This window comes from Miniopterus schreibersii (assembly GCF_964146895.1).
Source record: "Miniopterus schreibersii genome assembly, chromosome: 19".
Classification (NCBI taxonomy): Eukaryota; Metazoa; Chordata; class Mammalia; order Chiroptera; family Miniopteridae; genus Miniopterus; species Miniopterus schreibersii.
This window is the reverse complement of record NC_138119.1, coordinates 14,249,916-14,277,404: the sequence shown is the minus strand read 5'-3', so window position 1 is coordinate 14,277,404 and position 27,489 is coordinate 14,249,916. Positions and strand designations below refer to the sequence as shown.

The 27,489-nt window shown below is 53.2% G+C and overlaps 1 protein-coding gene across 8 annotated transcripts in view; it reads left to right on the top strand.

The window, feature by feature from the left end:
* MEF2D (myocyte enhancer factor 2D) overlaps positions 1-27,316 on the top strand; it is a 34,462-nt gene extending 7,146 nt beyond the window's left edge. The window contains exons 2-13 of one of the 8 annotated variants that reach the window (XM_081121978.1): positions 7,284-7,355; positions 8,667-8,858; positions 9,480-9,683; positions 11,190-11,327; positions 12,343-12,553; positions 12,770-12,826; positions 14,435-14,625; positions 15,122-15,142; positions 16,328-16,457; positions 20,920-21,166; positions 21,633-21,939; positions 22,274-26,589. In XM_081121978.1, the coding sequence (XP_080978104.1) occupies positions 8,805-8,858; positions 9,480-9,683; positions 11,190-11,327; positions 12,343-12,553; positions 12,770-12,826; positions 14,435-14,625; positions 15,122-15,142; positions 16,328-16,457; positions 20,920-21,166; positions 21,633-21,939; positions 22,274-22,285 (1,572 nt within the window). In that variant the 5' untranslated portion in view covers positions 7,284-7,355; positions 8,667-8,804 and the 3' untranslated portion in view covers positions 22,286-26,589. The other 7 variants (XM_081121979.1, XM_081121977.1, XM_081121984.1 and 4 more) reach the window with 7 other exon arrangements.
* The last annotated feature ends 173 nt before the right edge of the window (positions 27,317-27,489 follow it).

Sequence of the window (27,489 nt, the reverse complement as noted above, 5' to 3'; positions counted from 1 at the left end):
TCTTCCTTTGGCCAGGGGCCCACACTCCAAGTTACCCCCCTGCCCTCATTTCCATGAGAAATCCTCTCTGTAGTCTTGCATGGGAAGTCCCTCCCCTGATCTAACCATTAGCCCACCCACTGCAGTGGCAGGCAGCTCAGACCCAGCACTGGTTCATGCTCACCCCAACGGCTCTTAGGCTGGCCTGCCCCCCACGGCCCCAGCTGCCACTTTCACTTCTGTCTCCTGAGACCCCAGAGGGAAGTTGAGTGGGGAGGTGGAAGGTGACACACTAACCGTCCCAACTGCCCCACCTCTCCTCAACTGAGGCTTGGGATGGCCTGGGTGCTGTCTACCAGTCTCATCAAGATGACTGAAATGGGCTTAGGTTGTACTACAAGGGTTGGCTACAATAAGACGGATAGTGGTTAGATAGCAGGAAGGACTTCCCAGGATTGGAGACCACTGATGGGCTTCATTGTTTTAGAGGGTATGACTGACAGTATAGATACTATAACTGGACAGGCAGAGGTCAGTTTGTCTGACCTCTTCGAACTCCCATTGGTTGGAGTATAATGCCAGGACCTTCATGCCCTCCAGGTGTTACCAGCTGTACATGCTTGGTTGGATGGCTCCTAACAAAGCAAATTTGAATCCTAGAGACTACTTAGAAGCCAGCAACCCTGCCCTTGGAAGTCTTCTCTGTAGTCTTGCATCTCTCTTGCTTGCTGTACTACGCCATTTCTTCTCATTGGCACTCCTGGGAGTGGATTTTTAAAACAGGGATGGAGGAGAAGTTTACCACCCACCTCATCCTCCTGCCCAGGCTCTGCACCAAGAATGGAGTTTTTTTCCTGGGGAGCTGCAAGGCAGCTGTGGAGCCAGCAGCCTTCATCCCATGAGTCTTACCAAATTCGTCAGGCTTCACTATTTGCTAATTCCTCATAACTACACCCTCCCTACCCCCCATCTCTACTTTGACAGGGACCTGGATAAGACTGGAGGACCCAGTTGGTTGAGAGCTGTAGATAGACGGGGAAGGGGGGTTATTTATCAATTTAGGAATGCTTTTGGGAGAAGAAAGATGGGACTTGGAGGCCTGAGGTACCAGGAACTCTACTTGGGGTCCCTAAGTGCCTAGTTTTGCTGGATGACCCAGGTCCTAGAATGAAAAGTTGAGCCTGATAGAATAAAGTCAGACACTAGCAAATCCCCATGCAAATGAGAGGTAGTGAGTCATTACTGATCGACCTGCTGGGTAGAGCATGAAGCAAGGCTCAGGCTCGGGTTCCAGAACTGGCTCCACAGTGACCTTGGGCCAGTCACTATTCAGTAACCAGAAGCAGAACCCAAGCCCTGGGTCTGATAGGTATTCCAGGTGTGTGAGGAGATTGGGATGACTGAAGCTGCCCCCAGGGCTTTGTGTGCCCACCTGGCACCTGCCCTGGCTGACTGTGAGCCTTTGTCAAGCCTTGGCCATCTGTTGTGGGGGTTACTGTTCAGAAAGCACCTTCCTCTTTAGCTCCCTCCCTACTCTCTTTTTGCCTCTATATCGCCTGACCTTCTTAGGCTATAGGACAGTGGACCCAACCAGGCCATCTCTGCTGTTACCTCTCCATGGAATCACACAGTCCTGACCGTTTTTCCTTTTGGGCCTCTTAGAAGAGCACAGAAACTGAATGATAAGGCAGAAAGGGCACTTGGGTACCTAGTCCACTCCACCCATCCATTGTACTGGTCAGTGGGTGAAGCCTGGAGGGAGCAGTGACTTATTCAGGATCACACAGTGATTTAGGGCCAAAGCAGGGACTAGAATTGGACATCCAGAATCTCTGCCCAGAGCCCTCATATTTCCCTGGGATGCCGCCATCCAACCCTTTTCTACTGGGATTCAATCTCCTGTTGCTCCCAGATTCTTCCTAAGATCAGGCTAGGTGGCTCCAGGAACTTGCAGGGTTTTGGGAGAGGTTTCTAGAAGCCAGCCCAGAGGCCACCAGGGGAAGGCCAGAGCTGGGGTGGGAGGTCCTGGAGCCTGGGAGGGGAGGCTGGCTGCTGCCTCTGAAGGGAGACATACAGCCTCACAGCTGCCACAGGAAGGATGAGAACTAGACTACAGGAAGGACAGGCCAGGGTGGGGAAGCAGGGGAGGAGGCTCAGGAGACAGACCCTCACTGGAGAGGCATCTCCTGGGCAGAGAACAGGATGACCCCATCCCAGGAGATTTGCCAAGGAGAAGAGGGCTGGAAGCCTAGGGTGGGGCAAGGGAGAGTTGTCCAGCGGAAACCCTCCGGAGGGAGCCTTTCAGCCTTGCTCCCACACTGGACACTCCTCTTGGCAAGTCAGTTCCTGTCCCTTAAGCTGAGGCTGTCATGCACTGCCTCCACTTGCATTCCTAGGGTGCCTGGGACCTGAGACCACCCCTGCCGCAGGTCCAGTTTTCCTGGACTGGTCTTTCCCCCTCCCCCCCAGCGGCAGCCGGCCCCCAGGTCCCTTGTGGGTGAGTTAAAATTAGCTCAGTGCCCAGGCTAAAAATAGCCCCTGCCCAACCCTGAGGCTGCTGGGTTGGGGGAGGGGAGTCCCCGAGGGAAGGGAAGATGGTGGGAACCAGGGGTTTGGGTATTGAGCCTGCCAAACTGAACTTTAGAGGGCGGAGGATTAGGGGTGGGGGACTGCTCGTGCCTTTGAGAGCAGATCGCCTGTGCCTTTTAGAGTAGACCATAGAACTCGGGGGTGAATGCAGAGAGACTGCCACGTGGGAAAGGATGGGGGAGACAGAATGGAGCTGGGAGTAGTGGGTGGGGAAAAGGCAGGGGTGGGAATAGGCTGCGGTGGGAGGTGGGGGTAAGAATTGGGCTGGGCGGTGGGGCACTGCCTTTGTTCAGACTTGGGAAGGATAATGCCCCCCACTTCAGGACCAGCACAGGGTTTGTGAAGGAAAGGCTCCCTGCCTCATCTCCTGGTGTTTGGGAGCAGTCACTGGGTTCACCTTCCTTCCCATCTTCCAGGCCTCTTCATCATGTGCCTCTGCTTAGGGGAAAGGGGTCCCAAGGCTGATGTTCAGTGAGTGACTGGAAAGGTTGTGAGCCCTGGGCTGGGGTGGAAATGGAGGTGGTACCCAGGGGATTGAGAGTGCCCTTGGGCCTTGTGCTCACCTCTGCCCACTCTCAGGACATGCCTGCCCTCAAGGCTGGGCATAGTCCAGAGCCCCAAGGGCTGAAATGCCCCTTCCAGCAGGGGAGGGGAGGAAGTGGGCCCAGTGCAGGCCCCCAAGGGCCCTCTTGCTTCTCCATGCCCTCGCCCAAGGGGGACTTGCCCTTCTGTTGTCTGTCTCTTGGCTGGACAGCAAGTTTTCAGGGCAGGGATGGTGTCCTGTGGAGTTATGCCCACATACCCAGCCTGACTTCAGGCTCCTGTCTCTTGTCTACCCACTTATCTCTGCACCCTCCCCTCTGTTTGCTCCTGCCTCTGCCTCTCTCCTCCAGCCCTCTCCATGTCTGCCTCTGCACCACATTTGGCCTTCTTTTTGGCCTCTCTACCTCTTCTCTGTCTCCTTGCCTAAGTCTGTGTGTCTGTTCCCCTCTGCCACCCACTCTGTGTCTGCCTCACCCACTCCTCCTCCCTCATTAGCGAGCAGGCTGCTTGAGGCCCCCAGACTGTGGGGGTGATGGGTAGATTGGATTGTCACCCCCTCCCCCAGCTCCTGCTGCTTATTTCATGCCCTGCAGCCCAGCCACAGGGAAGGGGCGGGAGGAGGGATGACAGCTGTCTCCAGCGCCTCCTACCTTCCCCTTCAGTCCACAGCCTGCCGCCCTGGGCAGCCTGGGAGGGAGGGATAAAAGGCCCACTTAATGAGAGCTGCCTTTCTCACCGTGTGGAAGAGCAGGGTTTGAAACCATTGCTCTGTGACAGGCACTGCTCACTCAGCCTCTCTGGGCATATTTGCCCCATTTGACCAGTGCTGGTGTGGCAGCTGTGAAAGCAGGTGCCTTGTATTTCTTCTGAGTCTGTGGGACAGAGGACAGATATGGGTGGAAGGGTATGGGGAGAAGGGGAGGCATGTATCCCTCTGACACTAGCCATTGGAAGGCATTTCTGTGGCTCCCCAGGAAGGGCAGCCCCTAACACAACTGTGCTCCAGGAGACTGTCCTGACCGCTCCCCCACCCCCACTGGCCCCAGGCCATCCTCACACAGGAACTGAGATAGCATCATTCTGAAACCCCAAGAATGGTTTGAATATTGCTCAGGTACCAGGAGGTGTTACATTAGAGGAGGCTGAGGTCTGCTGCTTCTCCCTTGCCCCCTCTAAACCAAGACCCCCTTTAGGGTACATTTTGCATATTAGCTATGTCTCATTTGCATGTTAATACAACCCACGTGTTCCTACTGAGTCTGTAGCACAGCTTGGAAAAATGGCTGTCCATGGGATCCTTCTGGATCTCCCACGTCTCTAGTCCCCTCAGCCCCTCCTCCTTGTCCAGAATGTTGTCAGATGAGCCTCCCACCCTTCGTCCTCTCTGCTCTCCACTTACAAAGGCTTCTCTGCAGCCCAGCTGCCAACCTGTCTCCCTCTTTGCTTCTCTCTCCACTGGAAAGGCTCTACCTCTCCCTGCCCCACTCCCCACCCTCAGGAGGTCCCCCTGCCCCATCCTGTCCTGCCAGCAGTGCTTCAGTGGGTGAATCAGAAGCAGCTGGAGAGTTCCAGGGGGGTACTTTGGGTGACACAGATGCAGCCAGCCAAACAGGTCATAACTGTGGCCTGAGGTCAGGATTGGGCAGGCCCTGGGGCCATCAGGGCATGAAGGCCATCCTGGCCAACCCCCATGGCAGCTCTAAGCCCTCCCAAGCCTTGGGCTCCAGGAGAAGTAGCCAAAAGCCAGTTCATCTGGGAGGGCTTCCTAGAGGAGGAGTGGGTGGGAAAAGAAAAGAGGAATGGGGCCAGGGCAGGCCAGGGAGAAAAGGCTAACATCTGGAGAACAAATGCCAAGGCCTCTGGCTCCTGGAAGCTGGTTAGGTAATTAGGTAGATGGCTAATTAAGGAGCTCCAGGTGTTCATTAAAATGTTGCTAATTGGGTGGGAAGGAAGCTTGGACAGGATAGGCCCCCATGCCTTGGATAGGGTCAGTTTAGGGTCCTTTGTGCCCATCCATGCCCCAGCCACCCCTTCTTCCAAAGTCAGGGGTGAGTTCATGTTCTTTCCCCAGGGCTTTCTAAGACTGCAACAATGTAGAATGGACAGCAGAGAGGACAGAGATTGGTACAGACAGAGCCTGCTTTGTAGGAGGGCTCCTGGTTAGATAGGAGGAAGGATTGCCCAAGGTAGGGGCATCTCCACCTCTGGCAGTGTTGGCACAAAGATAGGAGGGGCAATGGGGAAGGAGCCACGACAGCATGGAATTATAAAAAGTGCTTTGGGCTACCTTGGCAGGGACTGGGGATAGATGATGCCCTGAATTCCCTGTCAGAGGTGTTGGATGGGTCTCTGTGGCTTCCCTGTCTTCTCAGCCCTGATCCCTCTAGCATCCCAGCTCCCCCAGCATGAGGCGGGGGTGGGGGGGGTGTAGGAGATCAGCCAGGGAGCTCGTTGCCAGGCGACGGTTGCCTAAGCAACCCCATCCTCTCCATATCCATGTGCTCAGGGCTGCTCCTTAGAAGACTTAGTCTCACCCTCTGTACCAGCCAACCCAAAGGGTGGAGAGGGTTGAGGACTAGAGGGGCAGAGGTGGTTGGAAGGTAGATGGTTTCCAAACGGACAAGCTTCAGGTAGCTGGTTCTGTAGCAGGACGGATTGAAGGACCACAAGGGACCACAAGAAGGACTTCTCACAGGATCACAAAGATGAAACAATTCTTTCTTCCTTTCAACAGATATTTCCTGAGCTCCTCCTTACAGGAGATAGAGTGGTGAAAAAGACAAATGTGATTCCTGCCCTCATGAAGCTTTAGTTTCATAGGGGGCCCAGGCATTAAATAGAAGCACAGAATTATAATAATTTAGAGTCATGATAAGTGCTAGAAAGAAAAGAACAAGATACCCTGAGAGTAAGCAATTGGGGGAACCAAAGTAGTGAGGTTGGCTTGCAGGAATGGCTTTTCTGAGTGTCATGAGAGCTAAGTGTGTTCTCTCCCAACTTGGAGGAAGACATAGTATTGGCCACACGTTGACAGAGGTTACATCTCAGCAAGAATTTGCTTGTGAACAAGGGTGGTGAGAAGGAGATAGTAAAATAGGAGAGGGAGGGCAGTTAGGTGCTATAAGCCAGAGGAATGCTATAGTGACTGCATTTCATTTACCAATCTGGATTGGGGTCTCCAAGGCAGGCCAGAAAATTCTGTTTAAAAAACCCTTTTCTTAGCCCCACTGCCCTGCCCTCAGTGTGCCCTCCTCACCTCCCCTGCCAAGTTCTGGAAAATACAGCCTTTGGATTACATGGGGACACAGGGGAGCTGAACTCCTTAGGCTGGAGCCTTTGCAGTGGGGGTTTGGCAGAGATTGAAGTTACAATCAAGGAATGGTGGGGGGATAGAGTGGTTCTGGGCCTGGTATCTGCTGGACCACTCAGGGTTGGCTGGGATTATGTTGGTGGTGTCCTAGGGCCCTTGTAAGGGGTGGCAGTAGGAGGCCCCGGCCCCATGGAAGCAGGTTGAGAACAAGGAAGAGGAGAATATCTGTCTCTGGGGGAGAGGGGGAGAGGGTTCTTCTAGGAGTGAGAAGGGAACTACATTGCTTTCTGAAGTTATCGAGACAGAATAGAAGCTCTCTTTCCAGCTGGGTGAGGGAAGGCCTGAGCAACAGTCCTGGTAATGGGAGAGTGGAGAAGGGTATTCCTGGATCCTCCCAAGTCCACAGATTCCCTGCCTTCCCTCCCCCATGCTGAGATGCTGATGCTGAGCTTCAGCAGCTATGGAACCTTGGGTGCCACAGTTGAGTGGAGCTGGAAAGGCTCAGCCATTGGAAATGGGGACTTGGGAGGGGGTTCCTAATAACAGGCATTTGTCACCAAACACCCCAGCAACACCTGGCAGGGGCTCTGTAGGAGGGGAACTCTGGGGGGAAGTGCTGTGGGTTCCTACGGTCTGGACTCCTCTCAGGACGCAGTCAGAGAGGCTTTAGAAAGCATGAGCCCCATGCTCACTGCCCCTTCCACCATCTCCCAGAAGGCTCCACCTCTGGGACCCTTGGATTATCTTGTGCGTCTAGCCCCCAAGGGATCACCCAGCTTGTTTGGGCACTGCCCACAGCTGAAAGCTTGCACCTTTTCAGGCTCAGACTGGGCTTTCACTCCTGTGTCCCCTCCCATCCCAGGGTACCTCCAGAGTTGTACAGTACAGGGACTCCATTTCCCATCCTGGCCCTGGAATTGGAGCTGTTCAACTGGTAGGTCATGACTGGTTTATAGGAGTACTGAGACAGAGATCCCCACCTGGTGCCTGCATCCCCCTGGCTTCTAGCAGCCTCCTTTGCGTACATCAGTAGTAGGCTCTGTATTTTCTTTGTGCTTCAAGGTGAGCATGGTTGGGAAGCACTATTCAGGCTGAGCTGTGTTCTAGACTTCGGCCCATTCCTTTAGAGTAGGAATCAGCAAACTGTGGCCCATGCTTATTCATATAAATCTAGTTTTATTAGAGCACAGCCACACTCATTATTTATGTGTTGTCTACAGCTGCTTTCATGCTACAATGGCAGAGTTTAGTAGTTACAACAGAGACTGTATGGCCTGCAAAGCCTGCAATATTTGTTATTTGGCCCTTCACAGAAAAAAATTGCCAACCTCTGGTCTAGAGGGGTGATTTATTGATTGATTGGTTGGTTGATTGATTGATTGACTGATTTTATAGCAGCAGAATCCTTCAAAAAAATTGTAAGCTTAAGCCACTGAACAAAATGGACTGGTGTGGAAGTGGTTGAAGAGATAGGGGGGTCTGCAGCTCTAGACCTGCTTTGGTATGTTCTTTTTTAAAAAAAATATTTTAAAATTAATTTTTAGAGAGAGAGGAAGAGAGAGAGAGGGAAAGAGAAACATCGATATAAGAATGAAAATTTGACTGGCTGCCTCCTTCACGCCCCCAACTGGGGAATCTAGCCTACAGCTCGGGCATGTGCCCTGACCAGGAATCAAACCAGCAACCTTTTGGTGCATGAGATGATGCCCAACCAACTGAGCCACACTGGCCAGGGCTCTGGCATGTTCTTGATACAGGGATGCAGAAACACTCCCATTGTAGTACCAGGTAAACTGTACCAGCTGTTCATGGACTTGGCAGGTGTTCACTGAGCACATTCTGTGCACTAAGCTCTAGCACAAGAACCACCATTCTAGGCCAGAAGGACAGCTGGTGAGCCCAGGTGTCTCTACCCTGGGAGAAGAAAGTGGGTGGGGTGTTTGCTAAGACCTAGACCCTTGGAAGCCAGGAAGCTCCATGTACTCTATCTGACCTGGAACTTGAGGGCAGCAGTGATGGTGTGGAAAAGGCCTGGGCAAGAGTCCTGGGCTCTGAGTGTGAGGGCCAGCTTGTGCCTGGCTGTGGTAGGCCATCTCCTCAGGTTGCCACCATGTTCTCATTTTGAGGATGGGGCTTAGATGCTGACAGCCTCTCCCAGAGGTGCTGTGGACCTGGCCTGTGTGCCCAAGGAGCAGGGCTGAGGGTTTCTAGGACTGACAGTTCTCTCATGACCCTCCCTTCCCAGGAGGCTGTGCAGAAGGTGTCCTGCAGACCATGAACTGAGCACTGGTCCCAGACCGTTCATGAGCACAGTGTGAGGTGTGCTGAGACCCGCCACCCAGCGATCCCCTCCCCTCCCTAGCACTGAGGATCCCCGGAGAAAATGGGGAGGAAAAAGATTCAGATCCAGCGAATCACCGATGAGCGGAACCGACAGGTGAGGAAGTCCTGGAGCCACACAGTGTGGATGAGGGTAGGGAGTTGGCCTCTGCCTCCGTTTCTTGCAGCCACTCTAAGAGGGCTTCCTGAGGAAGGGGAATCTGGAAGCTATTATGGAAGGGAAAGGACTGAGTTGGGAAAAGAGGAACCCCCGCCTCCTTGCAGCTCTTAGAACCCTGTGTCCCAGAACTCCTGCTGCTGCTGCAACCGTACAGATCTGTGCCCCTGCCCAGGAACCATATGCAAGCCTCAGGCCACACCTGGGCATGCCCCCTTTCCCAAGATGAATCCTTCCCTCTTCCTACCCCAGGGAAAGAGCCAGGAAGTCCTTCTGTTCTCCTTCCCTGACCTCGTTATAGTCCCCAGAACAGAGGTGTGGAGGTCCATCCATCTGAATCCTCTGCCTTCAGTGAGTTGGCTGTGGGCTAATGCTGTGGCCATGTATTGGCAGAGGGGTGCTGGCCTGTTTCTTCCCCATGCCAGGGCCTCCTGAGAAGAGAGCTGTGTCACCTTGAGATGGGGGCTCCCAAGAAGGGGCTGTGTCCAGCTGCCTATAGGTGGGGACTCCTAGACAGGCCTTGACTGAGCCAGATCTGGCTGCCCACCCGCCCACCTGCAGGTGACATTCACCAAGCGGAAGTTCGGGCTCATGAAGAAGGCGTATGAGCTAAGTGTGTTGTGTGACTGTGAGATCGCACTCATCATCTTCAACCACTCCAACAAGCTGTTCCAGTACGCCAGCACCGACATGGACAAGGTGCTGCTCAAGTACACAGAGTACAACGAGCCGCACGAGAGCCGCACCAACGCTGACATCATTGAGGTGGGCCCACACACACAGACCCCACCCACCCCCGCCCACCACCGAACATCACGTGCCCATGAAACACATGCACGGGCCTGCCCATGCACTTGCCTGCCCATGCATGTGCATGTATACACCTGCCCTCACAGCTCCTCACCTGTGTGCACAAACATACAAGCCCACATCCTCTCACACAAACCCTAGGCTGAGGAGGAAGGAGGGGCAGTGAGTAGATGGCAGGTGTGGCTGCCCACCCCAGCCCACTCCCACTGCAGCTCTCTCTGAGAGTCTCTTCATGTCTATCGGGCATGACATGACCTATCTCTTCTCCATCTTTTCTCAAATTCTCTCTCTGTGTCTGTATCTCCTCCTTCTCCAGCTTTTGGTCTGCTACTGCATCTGCCTCTTCCTTTGTCTCCTTCTTTGTTTTCATCTCTCCTGCCATCTCTGTCCCTTTTTGGGTCCCCATCGCCCTATGTTATGTTTCCAAGAGAGCTGCCATTGTGAACTGTTGAGAGACATGGACTTTGGCCTTTACTGGCCACGGAGCCTTAGTGCTCACCCACCTCCACAAAATGGGGCCGGTGCCTGCTTTGAAGGGTGTTGTGGGAATTGAATGAGACGGCCCAGTTCTTGCTACTCACACTGAGGTGTTCATACTTTGGACATATGAACTTGTGTCAATGGAGAAGTATGCCTGGGAAGGCACAGGCCTGCCTTCCTGGAGTGAGACTTTAACTCAAAGGTTTGGAGGAAAGTCCCTTATTTTTATATTAGAAAAAACAGATTTACTCAGGACTAAAATGTAAAATTTTCATTCATTTTAAAGACAAAACAAGTATCTATGGAGATGTTTTAAGCCTTGAGAGGGCAGCTTTGGGGTCTACTCTAGACCCACCAGGTGTGTCCCTACTTTGTATAGCCACATGTGAGAAGCTCTGATCTTGGAAAAGGACAGCATATGGGGTGGTATGTAGTAGGAGCTCAGTAAATGCTAGTTCCCTTGTTTGCCTTTCTCCCTCTTGTCCCTCTACCTCTCTGTCTCATTTCTATTTCTCTCTCCATCTACTAAGCAGAGCCCAGGGATTGAGCTAGACAAAGCCAGGCTTGATTACCTTCCCCTGGGGAATGCTCCATGCCTCTAGGCAGGGCTAGTCATGGGTGGTAAGGCAGGGGCTGGCCAGGGCACCATCCCCCCCAACCCCCAAAGCCCACCCCACCTGTCACCTTGAAAGCACATGTCTCTGCACCAAATGCATTCTCTGAGCTGTGCCCACCTTTCGTGTGACCTGTGCCCACCTTTCATGTGACCCATGCATTCGGATGCCTCCCACACCAGCCACACCTTCACACAGTGCCCCAGGAGGGGAGGGTGGCACTGAGGGAGTGGGCTGGGGAAATGTTGGGACCCCTGAGGAAGGAGGTTGAAGAACAGTTAGGGGTCTTTGGAAGGGCTGAAAGAACTCCAGAGAGATGGGCGTGGGAGAACCCTCACCTCTGCTGACAGTAGTGGTGCGGTTACAGACCCTGAGGAAGAAGGGCTTCAACGGCTGCGACAGCCCGGAGCCAGATGGGGAGGACTCGCTGGAACAGAGCCCCCTGCTGGAGGACAAGTACCGGCGCTCCAGCGAGGAGCTCGACGGGCTCTTCCGGCGCTATGGGGTGAGCCCCACTCACTCTCTCTCTGTTGGCCCCCCTTCCGGCCCCTTCCCCCAGGCGCTGCACAAGAAGCACAGGGAATGTGAGAGCCCTGAGGTGGACGAGGTGTTTGCCCTGACCCCCCAGACGGAGGAGAAATATAAAAAGATAGACGAGGAGTTTGATAAAATGATGCAGAGTTATAGACTGGCCGTGAGTAGTAGCATGGAGGAGAGCCTCCCTGTGGTGCATGGTGTGGCTTTGCACCCCGCCCTGGCTCTCTGCTGCCTCTGATGGGTGTTCTGCTCTGAGCCATGCTGGGTTATTGGTGACTCCTAAAGAACCTCTGACCTTCGTTATGATAAACCTGTGACCCTTGCTGAGCCTCACTTGGATGGAGCATAAGCCAGGAGAGGCCTGGAGTATCCCCCTCACCAGCAAGAAATGTGTAGATGACATGAGATCCTTAGATGGCAGGAATGTAGAAAATGTGCTATTGTCTGGATCTTTTTGGGAAGGCCCCCTTGGGCCTGCTCTGACACCCCAGGCTCAGATGCTTAGTAGCATTGTTTAGGGGAGATAGATTGCTAAAAGGAAAGACAGTGAGGTGGGGTGAGCACCTTCTACAGTAGGCCGGGTGGATGATGTCCTGACCCATGGTGCAGGCCTGTAACAGCTCTGTGTGTGAGTTTGGGTCTGTACTCAGGGCCTCTAACCTCTCCCTGTGTGTCCTGCCTGGCTGAGGACTAACCCACTTCTACTAGGGGGGTTCCAGGTGTCCCTGGTCCTGTCTGTAGTGAACAGAGCCTTGTCCTCATTCTCTGGGCCAGAGCTGGATCCCGAAGCAGTCTCCCCAATGTACTTCCTTGGTGGGTGTGGCAGGCAGGACTCCAGAAGGGCTCAGGGCAGAGAGCTGGAGCTGCTGGCCCTGGGACACACAGCCCAACACTAGAAGAATCCTTGCCTGCCTCCTCAGGCAGAGTGGGTCCAAAGTAAGGGGTTACCCTGGCCTGACCCTGCCTCTCCATTTTCTGTCTAGTCAGCTGTCCCGGCCCCCAACTTTGCCATGCCCGTGACAGTGCCTGTGTCCAATCAGAGCTCACTGCAGTTCAGCAATCCCAGCGGTTCCCTGGTCACCCCTTCCCTGGTGACATCATCCCTCACGGACCCACGGCTCCTGTCCCCCCAGCAGCCAGCACTACAGAGGAACAGTGTGTCTCCTGGCCTGCCCCAGCGGCCAGCCAGTGCAGGTGAGTGGGTGCTAGGTGGGTAGGTGAGATGGAAATGACATGCAATGGGAACGATGTGTGATGGGGACTTGGTTTCCCATTTTCAATAGAGAGTATTTCCCTTATTTCCCTTCACCTGTACAGCATTCTCCCATCTATGTGGCTCCTGCTTAGTCCCCAAGACTCACTCTGGAGGGGGTGTCTTGTCAGCTCATCATGGTTCTGTTTGTCCTCCAGGGGCCATGCTGGGGGGTGACCTCAACAGTGCTAACGGAGCCTGCCCCAGTCCTGTCGGTGAGTATAGCTGCCCTTGCCTGGGGTGGTCTGCCTGCTCGGGTCCAGGGACAAAGAAGGACCTAGATTATAGGAGAGGAATATCCCAGGGCCTGAATTGGAGGTTGAGTCTGAGGACTTCTAAGCCCCGGGATTTTTTTTTGTATATAGCAATGATTGGTGTAGAGCTTTAGGCTCAGGGAATTCTGGACTGTTGGAGGTGAAGATCCAAGTTTTTCCAGTTGAATGGGACATCTGGTTGACCAATTTGGATCTGGAGGATGCAAATATACCTGGCGTTGCCAACAGACAATAGGCACAGACTCTCTCACACTTACATATATACACATGTAGACATTCTCACTCATGAAGATACCCAGACATCTGATGTGCGCTTGTGTGCACACATCTATAAGCCCCAGAAGAAAGACTGCTCCCACCCCCACCCCACCGTGGCAGCTGACAGTCCCTCTACCCTGTACTGTTGTCCAGCTGGTTTCTATGACTTCGAATGTCACCATTGACGTCACCCTGACATTCCTGCCATTCCCGGACTGATCCGGGAATTGGGATGGAAGCAGCCACACACTTAGAGAACAACAATGTGCTCTCAGGCGACAGAGCAAGGTGACACTTCTGATTGTGGTCACCTCCACATCTCTGGCCTTTAGAATTCCCCAGTTTAGCACCAAGCACCAAGCTTTTTGGCAGTAATTGTGTATGGGGTCAGGAAATGGGGGAAATGAGTGAATACCCTCCCTCTCTAAGGAGAGGGCCAGAGATACTTGTGGGCCCTCAGGCCTGTCATGTGGAAAGTGGTGGTGAGGGCCCTAGCTTGGCTTCCAGCCAGCTATGTGGCCCTGGAGAAGTCATTAATACCTATGTCAACCAGGCCTCAAGTTTCCTCTTGTGTAAACAGGGCCAATGATACATGTCCTGGCCATCTTGAGGGTTGGTGTGAGGATTAAATGAGATAACATGCATGTGAAAGCCCCATGTAGGCTATGGAGTGTGGAGCAATTGTAAGGATAGTTATTGTGCTTGTTGTTACCAGTCTGATTATGGTGGTGGCTGGGTTATCAGCCCTCCAGTGCCAGGACCACCACTGGTGAATAGCTCATCTTCCCCAGAGCTGCCGGTATCTTGTTATGGGCTCATCCAAATCACCATGTCCCCAGCTCATTGCGAAGGGAGCTGCCTGAGTGGCTGACTTGCCCTGGTGATCAGGATCCTCACTGAGGCCCAATTCCAGGCTGCCAGCCCTTTTCCAACCTGGGTCATTGTGGGCCTAATCATGGGCAGGTAGTGGGATCAGAAGGTGCTGGACTTCCTACCCATGGATACCAAAAAGAAAAAAGAACCTTTGACCATTGTGGTTTCCATTTCCAGTTCTTCCTACCAACTTCAGAGCTCCTGCCACCCAGCCCCATCATGCATAGCTCAGAGTCAGGAGGATGAGCCCAACAATTCAGTAGTAAGGGTTTTGGGGGAAAATCAGAGAGCCCAGTACTCTCTCAAAGCCTGAGTGTGGCTTTGAGAGGGGCTGGGTGATGAGTACTGGCATGGCGGCAGTTAACAGGGCTGAGGGGTGGGTCCATGTTTTTCTTTTTACCCTCATCTCTTCTCCAGGGAATGGCTACGTCAGTGCTCGGGCTTCCCCTGGCCTCCTCCCTGTGGCCAATGGCAACAGCTTAAACAAGGTCATCCCTGCCAAGTCTCCACCCCCACCCACCCACAGCGCCCAGCTCGGAGCCCCCAGCCGCAAGCCGGACCTGAGGGTCATCACTTCACAGGGAGGAAAGGGGTTAATGCACCACTTGGTGAGTGGGGGTCTGGACGGAGTAAAGGGCAGGGGCTGGGGAATGGGAGAGTAGAGGGAGGAAAGAGCTGATCTCCAGCAGGAGAGATGAAGGTTAACCAGCAGTTAGGACTTCCCAAGAGAGATCATGGAAGCATGGCTGGGAAGAAGTCTCAGAGGGCTTTACAAAAGGTTGGAACACAGAAGTACCAGCCTCAAAGGCAGTAAAAGGGAACAGGAAATGGGAGAGAATGTTCTGTGATAGGAAGGAGGACAGGAGAGATCTGTTACAGCAGAGGGATGGGAATTAGATTGTGTGGACTTCCTAACTGGTGTACACTGGGATGTAGCATCTTGTGGCAATCCATCAGGACAGTGAAAAGCTGTGTGCTTGTAGGCTGGCAGAGCCATCCTGCTCCCATGTGGAGAGGTAGATGGGATGACTGTGGGGACAGTGTTGTGAGGGGAAGGTGGAAGCAAGAGACTGAACCATCCCTTGGTTTTATTTCTGCTCCCAGACTGAGGACCATTTAGATCTGGTAAGTGAGGCTGTGAGATGTTTGCTGTGGCTTTCAATTCTGGGTCATCCCCGTGCTCTGTGGTCCCAGCATGGAATATGTGGGTGCCCTTGTCCTTTCACCTGTATGTAGTGTGTGTTGTTTATTTGGTTGTTTGCCAGGAGCTCCAAGTGAGATACAGAGGTGAATGGGGCAGGGGTGAGGGGTCAGACATGCATGTATTTGTACATGTGTGTATATGGATGTCTTATTGTAGTGTTGCATTCATGCCGGCACACCTTTCACTGTGTGTATGTGCATGTGCAAGGGGAGTGGGCCAGGCCTTGCCCCAGGATGCCTGGATTAGGCCCTTTGACCAGAGGCTGGACTGCACTTGCCTTCTGACTCCTCAGGCCCACTGAGCATTCGTGGAACATCTGGCAGGACCTCCGTAGGAGGGGTACCAGCTAGCCAGTAAAATCAGTTTTCCAGGAGAAGCTGAGGCTTAACGCAAGGCCAGAGTTATCCCTGGTAGGAGAGCTTCCCTGTCTCCCCTCTGTCTCCTGTGCTCCCTCCTGCACACAGCCCGTCTCACAGGCACTCAGAGGCATACGCAGCCGCTCTTTCTCTCACACACACCTACATACTCACCCTCAGCCAGGAGTGGGGTGGGGGCTCCTCCCTCCCCAGCTCCCTGAGAGGAGGCCAGTGAGGCTGGAAAAGGCAGGCAGGCTTTGGCGGCCAGCACGGCGGCAGTTTCGGCCCCAGCGTGGAGTTGGAATAAACAAGTGAGTCAGCGGCAGATGGAGCTGACAGCCCCACACACGTGTGTGCATACACGCAGGCACACGCATTCCCCTCGCAGATGCCAGCACGCCTCTCCCCAGGCATGTGCTGCGGTGTGATAGATGGAGAGCAGACTCCAAAGAAATGAGCCAGGAGAATGGCTCTTCTCACTCTGCCTTGGGAGAGCTTGATGCTGGGCCACAGGGCAAGCATTCCTCTCTGTGTGTAGGTGTGAATGGATCTGTGTGGCATGTTTTTCTCTGTGGATCTCAGTGTCTTTGAACCCACCAGCATGTGTTTGTGTATCTATGGGGCCTCCATGCTGAGGCATCCCACCTAGGCCTTGGGATTCAAGAGAGCCCAGCTTGGCCTTGGAATGGTGGGCCAGGATCAAGCAAGCCCCCCATCTGCCACCTCTTGACAGACAATTTTTTCCTGCAGAACAATGCCCAGCGCCTTGGGGTCTCCCAGTCTACCCACTCGCTCACCACCCCAGTGGTTTCCGTGGCAACACCGAGTTTACTCAGCCAGGGCCTCCCCTTCTCTTCCATGCCCACCGCCTACAACACAGGTGAGTGTTCAGGTGGCCTGAGCTGTGTGCACAGGGCCTTGGGACAGGGGAGGGACCAGTGAGGGAATATGAGCTATTCTTTCTGGGCGACACCCCAACCTGAGGAAGGCCATTGATTTGAGAGTGTCCTTACCTAATTAAGGTTGCCAGATTTAGCCAGTAGAAACCTAGAATGCCCAATTAAACTTGAATTTCAGATAAAAACAATGAATAATTTTTTAGTATGTCTCACAGAGATTCTTCTGCAAAGTATGTCCCAAAGACATGCTTATGCTAAAAAATTATTCATTATTTTGTCTAAACTAGGTATTCTTTGTTTTTAATATGGACCTAATGGAGAGGGAAAGCCCTGGCCTCAGGGAGCCTCCCATTAGGAGAAGGCAGGCAGAGGTGGGCTGAGCAGATGATTCGGGCCACAGGGGTTGGGGTGGGAGGCAGGCATGGTCACTTCAGTGAGGCATCTTAGTGGACAAGAATGAAGGAATGAGGGAGAGAAGAGACAGGGAGACTGAGCAGGCCAGGTTCCAGGGAAGGCCACTGGGCTTGGGGGTGAAGTGATGAGGGGGCAAGGAGGAAGACTGATGAAGGTTGAGGAGAGGGATCTGAAGGTGACTAGTCACTTGGAGACATGAGAGAGGCCTCTAGGTGGAAGAATTCAGACAGGATACCCAGTGCCCAGGCTTTCCTGAGTACCCAGGGCTGTCCTGGCCTGTGTTGCCTACTCACATTCTCCCAGGAACAGTCTGTGAACACTCTTCACCTTCCTTGCCTGCACTACCAGCTGCTGTGAGGAAGGACTGTCCGAAGGGGAAATGCCTTGACACTGTTTCAGAGCATGTATGTGGTTGGGGAACCTGGTCTGTTTCCCGCTGAGGAGACGTCTGCTGTTTCCCAGGCTCTTACCTGTGAGTGGCTTGTGTTAGGGCTGTTTGTGATGAGATGAGACTAGATCAAAAGACCCTTCAACTGCTCTCCCCTTTCCAAGCCCTCATACCATAGGTGAACCACACTTGGTCCCAGACATCAATATAAATAGCCACAAAATCCACCTCTTCCCCATGTGTAAAAATCCAGAATCCAGCCCCGTATGGAAGAAAGCCCTTGGTGCAGGTAGTTCAGCTGGAGGAACCACCTCATGGTGAGGGACCAGACTCTGGCATGTGTCTTTATGTCCAGATTTTATCATCAAGGTGTCTGTACAGTTCGTTGTTCTGTGTGTGCTCCCATACATGCACCCACTCTCAGGTTATGTCCTCGGGCAGCTTCAAAGGGGACTGCTTCAGATGGCCGCATCCCTGGGGCCAATCTCTTCATCTGTGAGAGTTGTGGGTGGACAGGAGGTCTCTGAGGCTTGTCCAGCCCTGGCAGCTGGGGCTCTGGGCCTGACTAGAAAAGCCAGCTCCCTGAGGATGGCCGGGGGTGGGGTGGTTGGTGGAAGGCAGCACAGACCACTTTTCAGGAGCTATTGTTTTTTGGGAATCCCATGGTGGTGATTTTCTGCCATCTTCTTGGGTCCCCTGCTACTTTGTGAAGGAGGGAGGTTAGTGGGTGCCAGTGAACTTGGGACAGGTGCTCAGCAGGCCAGACTTTAAACTGTTTGTGAAATTGGTATGAGAGCAGAATCTGATGCTGGGCTGCCCTTGGATCCCTGCTGAAAAGTGTGCAGCCTTTCTCGCATCTTCTCAGCAGCCAGGGCTCCAGTTCCTCTTGCTGCAGGAGTAGTTTAAACAGCAGGGTGTTCAGGTGACTCTAGGTGCATAAACAAAACCCTAAGAAGCACATTGCTGTTTAGTTGTTTACTGTTTACATTCCTTGGCCACAGTTCAAGTTCCAGCTGGGGGTGATCTGGCTATGGTAATGTCTTGGTAAGGGATAGGCCTTACCAACGCCTATCCCTTTGTTAACACTGGCTGCAGAGGTCTGGCTGTGGTCATGCTAGGGGCAGACCACATGGGCTGCCAGGTGGCCTGTGGCCCATGTTCCTCTTATCTAGCAAGAGTGAAGCCTCTTGGGAAGTCAAGTCTCCAGGTAGATGGGGCTGGAGTGTGCTGGGAAAGTGAGGGGCTGGGAGTTGAGTCTCAACCATTCAGTGGCTGAGGGATGTTGGGCAGGTGATGTACTTCTCTGTGGTTGGCTTTCTTGTTTATAAAATGAGTGTTTGAAATAGTTGGTCCTAGGCTCCTCTTTCTGCCCTTGCTCTGCTTTTTAAATATAAACATCTCAAAGCTCCTGGCTAAGGTTATAAGGCCAGAGGCAAGCATGGACCATCTCTCTAGGGTGAGATTTAAAGGTAATAAAGAGGCCTGGGATCTCGTCTTAGCTCTGCCATTGGCTTTCTCTGTGACCTGGGGTGTTCCTCAAATTTGAGGCTACAGTTGCCTCATTTGTAAATTAATAACAACAAGTAAATCTTTTGAATATCTACTATGTGCCGGACACTGTTCTACGTGCTTCATGTGTTGTTTTTTGTTGTTGTTATTTTGTTGAGGATATTTTTTTCCATTGATTTTTAGAGAGTGGAAAGGAAAGGGGGGGGGAGAAACACTGATGTGAGAGAGAGACACATCAATTGGTTGCCTCCCGCACGTGTCCCAACCAGGGCCAGGGATTGTTGACCCTGCAACTAAGGTACATGCCCTTGACCAGGAATGAACCTGCAGCCCTTCAGTGCGCAGGCTGACACTCTAACCACTGAGCAACACCAGTCGGGGTATGCTTCATGTGTATTAACTCACACCTCACAACAGCTGTGTAACTATAGGCAAGATTATTGCCTCCAGTTTATAGAGAGTAAGTAGGTTGCCCAAGGTCACATGACCTGTAAGCTGAGGTAGCCAGGAAGTTTGACCTCATCGCACATGCCTGTGTTGCCCATATAATACTGTCTTCTCTGCATAAACCCCTTTATCTGCTGGAGCAGATGAGCCCATGAGTAAGAGCATGGAGGTACCGTGCTGCTAGGATGGGAGTGGGGCATGCTCCTACCCTCCCACGACCACAACGCAGTCGCCTTGTGCTCCTCAGGGAAGACATTTTCTAAACTATTCCAAACAGAATGCAACATGAAACATAACAATGCTGTGTAAATTGTGAAACACCTCAGGGTTCTGTTCATTCTGTGACAGTGCAAATATCACAGTTTCATTATTGAGATAAATTTTAGGAAGAGCGAGCAACACCTTGTGGAGAAATTGGTCAGAACCTTGGCCTGCTGCGCTGCAGAACTGTTTTCCTCCCAGCCCCTCTGCTCTTCCAGGCCCTTCTGGATGGCGGATATGCATCCTCTGTGTTTATGTGGGGGAGGGGCCAGCAGCTCAAACCCTGGCTGCTACTTGTCTTATGTGTTGACAGTCCTTAGGAGACTCTGGACTTTGCAGAAGGTAGAATGGTTGTTAACAGTAATTTGCTTCAGATGCACTGTTCACCTGGCATTTACCATGCCTCCCTGTGTCTCGGAAAGGCACTTGAAGACTTGGCAATTGAAGAGATGACATATATTAGACCTTCCCTGATTTTTTGCCCTTTTTAAATATATTTTTTATTTCAGAGAGAGGAAGGGAGAGGGAGAGAGATAGAAACATCAGTGATGAGAGAGTCATTCATCGGCTGCCTCCCGCATGCTCCCCTCTTGGTATTGAGCCCACAACCTGGGCATGTGCCCCGACTGGGAATTGAACCACGATCTCCTGGATCCCAGGTCTATGCTCAACCACTGAGTCATGCCGGCCGGGTTTTTTGCCCTTTTTATAAATTGACATTCTAAAAGTGATACCCACACACAGTTTAAAAAAAAAAAGTTAAACACTATTTAAGAAACCACCTCTTGCCCAGCTGGCATGACCCAGTGGTTCAGCTTCGGCCCATGCACTAAGAGGCTGCTGGTTCAGTCCTTGGTCAGGGCACATGCCAAGGTTTCGGGCTCAGTCGCCAGCAAGGGGGCATGCAAGAGGCAGCCAATCAATATTTCTCTCTCATCAATGTTTCTATGTCTCTCTCCCTCTTTCTTCCTCTCTTTAAAATCAATAAAAACATGTTTTAAAAAAAAGAAACCACCTCTTTTCATCCTGTTAAAAAAAACCGCACCTCCTGGTTATTACCATCTGCATTTCTTTCCTTTTTTTTAAATATATCTTTATTGATTTCAGAGAGAGGAAGGGAGAGGGAGAGAGAGAGAAACATCAGTGTTGTCATTGATTGGCTGCGAGCCCGCAACCCAGGCATGTACCCTGACCCAGAATCGAACCGCGATCTCCTGGGTCCTCGGTAGATGCTCAACCGCTGAACCACTCCCGGCCGGGCATGATCTGCAATTCTTGAACTTTGCCATCTTCCTGGATTTGTATGGGTTTTATGATTCGCATCTATCATCAACAGCTGCTTCCATGTTCCTCCCGGAGGTGCCCCCAGCCTTGGTCCTCTCCCTGCCACTGAGGCTCATCCTCACTTTCCCCCACCCATGCAGATTACCAGTTGACCAGTGCGGAGCTCTCCTCCTTACCAGCCTTCAGTTCACCTGGGGGGCTGTCACTAGGCAATGTCACCGCCTGGCAGCAGCCACCACAGCCCCAGCAGCCGCCCCAGCCGCAGCCTCCGCAGCCTCAGCCCCAGCCCCAGCCTCAGCAGCAGCAGCAGCAGCAGCAGCCGCAGCCACAGCAGCCGCAGCCGCAGCAACAGTCCCACCTGGTCCCTGTGTCTCTCAGCAACCTAATGTGAGTCCCTGGGGATCCGTGCACATGTTTGGGAAGGGAGAGTTGAGGGTCGGAAAGAGGAAGGATCCCTTTGAGGTTGCCTGTCATCAGTGGACACCATGTGAGGCACCAGCTGGCAGCCCTGATGTCCCAGGTACAGGCCTGGGAGACCCACCCTGAGTCCCTCTTCCAGCCAGCCTGGGGTGGGGATGGGGGTGGGGGTGGGGACCCTGCACTGCAGAAAATGACAGGAGATAGAGAACTAATATGACTTCTTTTCCTTCTTTCCCTTCACTTGGCTCGCTCTCTCTGTCTCTCTCCTGGTCTCTCTCCATCCACCTGTCTGTTCCTCCCCACTCACATCCCCATCTCCCAACTTCTCATTCTCTGCCCCCTCACCCTATCTTGTCATCACCCATCACTTTTTTTTTCACTCACCTCCTGTCCTCTGTTTCCCCTGTACCCCATCCCCATTGCCTGTCATCAGCCCTGGCAGCCCCCTGCCCCACGTGGGTGCTGCCCTCACAGTCACCACCCACCCCCACATCAGCATCAAATCGGAACCTGTGTCCCCAAGCCGTGAACGCAGCCCTGCACCTCCCCCCCCAGCCGTGTTCCCAGCCACCCGCCCTGAGCCTGGTGACAGTCTCAGCAGCCCAGCTGGGGGCTCCTATGAGACAGGGGACCGGGATGACGGACGGGGGGACTTCGGGCCTACCCTGGGCCTGCTGCGTCCAGCCCCGGAGCCCGAGGCCGAGGGCTCAGCTGTGAAGAGGATGCGGCTTGACACCTGGGTACTGTAGCATCGCCCCTCCCGTCTGCCTGTGTCCGCTACACCCAGGGACTCCCCGTGTGCCCCAGCCTGTCTTATCTCCCACCTGAGAGGCCTTGTGGCCAGCTAGCCCTTCCATCAGCCCTTTTGAGGCAGCACTAATGCCCTTTTACCCCCACCAAAGGCCCGTCTCTCACCCTTCCTCCAGCATCAGCCCTTTTGCTCGACAACATCCTCCCCTCAGAGCTGGCCCTGCCACTAGAATCCTGGCCCTACAGGGAGAGGGGCGTGGGGGACACATACCCCATAGTCTGGGCCGCCCCTCACACCCCCTTCTCCATCTCCTCTTTTCACAGACATTAAAGTGACGATCCCCACTCCCCTCCTCTCAGCCTCCCTGATGAAGAGTTGACAATCTCACCGCCCACCCCCCTGTCCTGGGCTCCTCCCGCTTGACCCCCACTTCCTTTCTTGTGCTCCATGTCCTGTTGACGGTTACATTTGTGTATAATTATTATTATATTATTATTAATATTATTATTTTTTTTAATTTGGATTCTCACTTTGGAGAGGGGGATGCTCCCATCCCCTTTCTGCACCCCCTGCCATTTTCACTGGCTGCGGGAGCTCTTTTTTGCGGGAAGGGGGGAACACTTTGCACGTTGTACACATATGCTGCAGGAGGGGGTGGGGGCCCAATGGGCCTTTGGAAAAGGACAGGTGCCGAGCCCTGCATGCGGAGCCCTCCCACCCCGTCCCCCAGATAGAGGGAAATAACCAAAAAAACTACCAAACAACAAAACCCTTACAATAGACTGAAACCCCAAAGTTGGCTTGATGGTGGGTTTGTGTTTCAGGGGAAAGTGAGGAAGAGGCTTTGTAAAGGGTTTCTGCTTCTGGGCTGTTCCTATGGCCATAGGCATATGGGGCAGAATACCCAAGCCTGGCCCCCACGTGTCCCCACACACACACGACACTCACTGATTCTTGTGTGAGCTGCACCTCCAAGGTGTGTGGGTGCTGGCTGAGCTTTTGGGCTGGGAAGGCTGCCTAGGAATCTGAGGCTGGGGGGAGGCGTTGAGGTGGGGGCCCCTCTGAAGCACATTTGGAGAGAAAGAGCCATGAGGAGAAGGCTGAGGAGGGACAGAGGCTGGGCCAAGGGGTGAGTCAGGGTCCCTTCCCTTTCCCAGCATTTTCTCTAAGATACACAGTGCAATAGCTCCCCATCCCTCAGTTGCCACCAGCCCTGTAAAGCTGGCCACAAAGTGCAGGGAGAACTGGGGAGAGGAACTTGAGTGAGGTGACTCAGTGGGAGCGGGCCTTGGTCACTTCGGGATGCCTGAGGACCGGAACCCTTGCATCCAGGGGCAGGTGTGAGTGAGGGGACTTGCTCTTCCTTGCACGTACATATTCCCAGAGGAGTGGACGTTGGGATGGGGTGTGAGGATGGGAGAGGGGACGGGGAGGTCTGCAGAAGGCCTGCCTCCCTTCTCTCCTCCTTAGCCCCTCGCCCAGCCCTCCTCCCAGCTCCCACTCCTGCTCCCGAACTGCTCCAGGCCCCACCTCCCTGCTCTTGGCGCCCTCATTGTCTGGCTACCTCCTGTCCCACCCCAGGCCGCATCCCACCCTCCCTCTTGGCTACTGTAATTGTAAATAGCAACCTTTGGAAAAGTTAGCAGTGTAACAGTCCAGGAAACTGTTTTTTTGTTGTTGTTGTTGTATTGATATGAAATGAGATTCTATTTTTGTCAAAGTATATTGTAATAATAATGACTCAAACGCCCGTACTGTACAGAGAGGTTCTTCTGCTGTTGTTCTTGCTCCCCTCCCCCAGCCCCCCAGTCTGCCTGTCTGCTGCCTCCCAGGTTCTGAGACCTCAGGCTGGATGACCGGTCAGACTGGAGGGGGCAGGCCCCAAGCCTGTGATCCACACCACCCCTCATCCTAAGGTGCGGGGGCAGACTGGGATCTTGCCCCACTCCTTCGCGTAACCCCAGCTCCTCTGCCCAAGGGGTGCAGCACTCCCTTGGGGTTCATCCCGGTGGGAAAACAGAGTAGACAAGGCTCAGTTTTGTGCCAGGTGACTATCTTTGCCCACCTCCACTTGCAGTATTTCAACACGAGGCAGGGAAGGAACCAGAAGCGGGGGGGTGGGGGGGACATGTGGCTGCGCATGTACCTGAGTGTATTCGCAAGGGCGTCTGGTATTTGTATGTCCAAGTGTCCCTCTGTATTTGTGTGTGCTTGTATGGTTGTGTGGGTCTCTGAGCCTGTCTGGGCATACACAAGAATTTTTGTGCAAATAGAGCTCTGAGGGCATCTGTGTGAGTGTGTGCGTGTGAGCATGTGCCTGGGTATGTGTTTACAGAGGGACAGGTGGCTGTTGCAGCCACACAGCCCTGGCTTCCAGCTCCATGACCCTCCTCCCCGAGCCCCACTCCCTTCTGCCATGCTCCTTCACCTGTTCTCACCCTTAGCTCTGATATTTTTGTCCTGCCGTCAGAAGGGATCTAGCAGTTGGCCCTTCTTGCCTCTCCCTGCAGCCCTGCCTCTCCCAGGCTCCATGCACAATTGTCCACCCAGCACCCACACCTTTACACACAGCCCCTTCCAGGAGTACCCTCTTCCCCTCACCCCAGTCCTGCTTTCAGGGTGACGCTCAAGTTCCTCTTCCTCCCTGAAGTGTTTTTCCTCACCTGATCAGTGAACCGTCGTTGCTCATACCTTAACCCCCACTTGCTTGCTGGGCACACAGCATGTCCAGTCTTCCTGCAGGTTCCTAGAGGGAGTCTGAAGAATCAGTGAGACTTGATCAGGGCCTTGAAAGGAGAGGGTGTGGTCGTGTGTGTTTCCCCAGGGCCTTGCCCAGTGCTTGGCACCTAGTTGGCGCTCAGTAAATGCTGAATGAGTGAATGGTGGCTGATAGGTGCTCAATAAACATTGAATGATTGGCCTTCCCTTCTCAGGCTATTCCTGCCATCAGTCTGTCCACCTTTCTAGGTTGGGCTTGGCCACCATTAAACACGGGGTGGGGGTGAGGGCCCCTGCAGTTCAAGGTGCAATATTTACCAGTTTTGCCCTCTGCCTTGTAACGGCAAACCTGGCTTTTGATTACCATGTGTGGATGTGTGTGTATCCTTTCTTCTCTATCCCTGGGGGCAGGAGGTGGTCTGTGAATGAATGTGCGACATTTCTGCAATTCAGTATCCCAAGATTTCTCTTGGGGGTAGGGGCTCCTGGCCGGCCAGATGAAGGGTCCCTGGGAACCCAGACCTCAAGTGCAGACTTCATTTCTTCCTCCTCACACAAGCCAAATTTGCCTCCACCCACTCCTTCCTCTGAATAACTGGGCATTTGCCAAAGTAATCACTGGAGTCATCCAATGCTCCTCCCCTCCCCAGGTTTCCCATAGCTTTCAGGGACAGTGGGCAAGAGGACCCCCTCCCATCCCAGTTGAACACACCGTTTCCCCTTCCCCCAGCAGTGCACTCAGTTCAGCAAGACTGACCCCTGACCCTTACCCAGCCCTCCCCACCTTGGACAGGAAGGAAGTAATGCACCTTCTCTTGCTGATTATTTATTTGTTTGGAGAGACAGAAATGATGTAAAAGTGTATCTAGAAATATCTATATCTATATATTTTTAACTGACTCTTTGGAATCCCCAGGGGTGGGGTGAGGGTGAATTTAGGCTTTCATGGAGGGGAGGAGACATGGAGCCTGGGAACTCCTGTTCTCCCCTCTGCCACCTCTCTCCACCCCCTAAACAGCTGGTAGAAGGAATGGGATTTGTATTGGGGGAGGGGCGCTGGAATGTTATATGGAGAATCTGGATTCTCTCTGTCTTCCCCACTCAAGTCCCAGAGGGAGGAAGGGGACAGGCCACGGAGGTGCCCCACCCCCAGACCTGACAATCACCCACACTCCTGGGGCTCCTCCTGGGTCCTGGGCAGGGCGAGTCCAAGTGTGTGGCTGTTGATTTGTTTTCAATATTTCTTTTCGTGCTGTATGGTGATGCTTTCTTAGTATTCTACACAATAAGAAAGACAAAGTCCCCGAGATTCTTATGAGTTTTGTTTGAAAACTCTTTCACTATATTTGTTGTAAAGAGGTTTACTATTAAAAGAAAAAGAATACACGTTTCTGATACTTTGGCTTGGGTTCTGGTTTCTCTGGTGCGGTCGGCTGAGGAGGGAAGGAGGGACTGTGCGCCCTGCCAGGGTGAGGGGCCCAGCGTCAGGGCGGAGAGTGGCGTCAGCCTTCAGGGCAGGCACTGAAGTGGGGTTTCAGGTGAGAATTCCTTCCAGGTGCTCTGTCAGAGGCAGAGGCAACCCCAGAACTAGGGAAGGTTGTCCTATTAGGAGCCATAGGAGGAGTCCTGGGATATAAGAGAAACAAATTCCACCCAAGGCCAGGTCAGGAACAGGGTTGTGTGCAGTGAGGGAGCAGCATGGTAGGGAACCTTTGATTACTGGAAACTTCCCCACAGCAGGAACTGGCCCAGGCACTGTTTTAGGCACAGATGAAGTCCGCCCTCACAGTGGTCCCACAGAGCTCACTCCAGCAGGGGCATCTGCCCTGCCCCTCCCTTTTGAAGCGCTTGAACAGTGCCAGGGAGCCTTTCCCTACCCTCTTCACATATCCCAAAGGGCCTCCCCACCTGGTGCCCTTCAGGGAAGGTGATTCTTACTCCTGCCTCCCCACACCCTGCACAGCTGTGCTTTGGGCCAGGGCAGGGGCTATGGAGGAAAGGTGTGCGAGGCTTGGCTAATGGGTTTGGCCACTCCTCTGTACTAGCCCATGCTAGGTGCTGCAGAGGCAAAGTTGGAGTGCAAGACACCAATATACAGTGATAGAGACAGGCTTACAAATGCCTGAAGTCCACACTGCGTGCTAAATGCTTTGGTTGCTGCATCTGCAGGTTGATGCAGGAGCACATGGGAGTCGGGCAAGTCGTGGACTGTCTTTATGCCTTGGTTTCCTCATCTGCAAATTGCAGTGATCTGCCTCCCTCCCAGGGTCATTGCAGACTTCACCGGGCTTCTCCCCCAGCTGGAGCAGAGATGAAAGATGAGTTGAGCAGGAAGCAGTTAGGAAGATACCATCCTCCAGATGAGGCTCCCCTGCTGGTTGCCTGTGGTGGCAGCCTCCAAGGTGGAGTCCAATTACCTCAATGTGGTACTCATGCCCTTGTGTGGTCCTCTCACATCGAATTATGGTTGGTATGTATGACCAATAAAACTTCCAAAATAAAGCTGGTACATGATTCTTCAAGGGCTTTCCCTGTTGTGGGAACTATGGAAGCACATCAAAGCAGCCTGGATTGCTAAGCTGCCTTAAGGTGTTGTCCAGCATCACAGTGGACTTTGTGTGAATGGAAAATAAATGTGTTAAGCCACAGAGATTTGGGTATTGTGTCTACAATAGAACTTATCATATCCTGATTAATGGATTATCCATGCCCACTTGGACAACCTTGAAGCCCCATCTGATAACCCCTGAGTGAGGTACAGATCTCTGGACTTGACATCATCCAGAACTGGTTCAACTCCTAGTTCTGCCACTCACCAGCT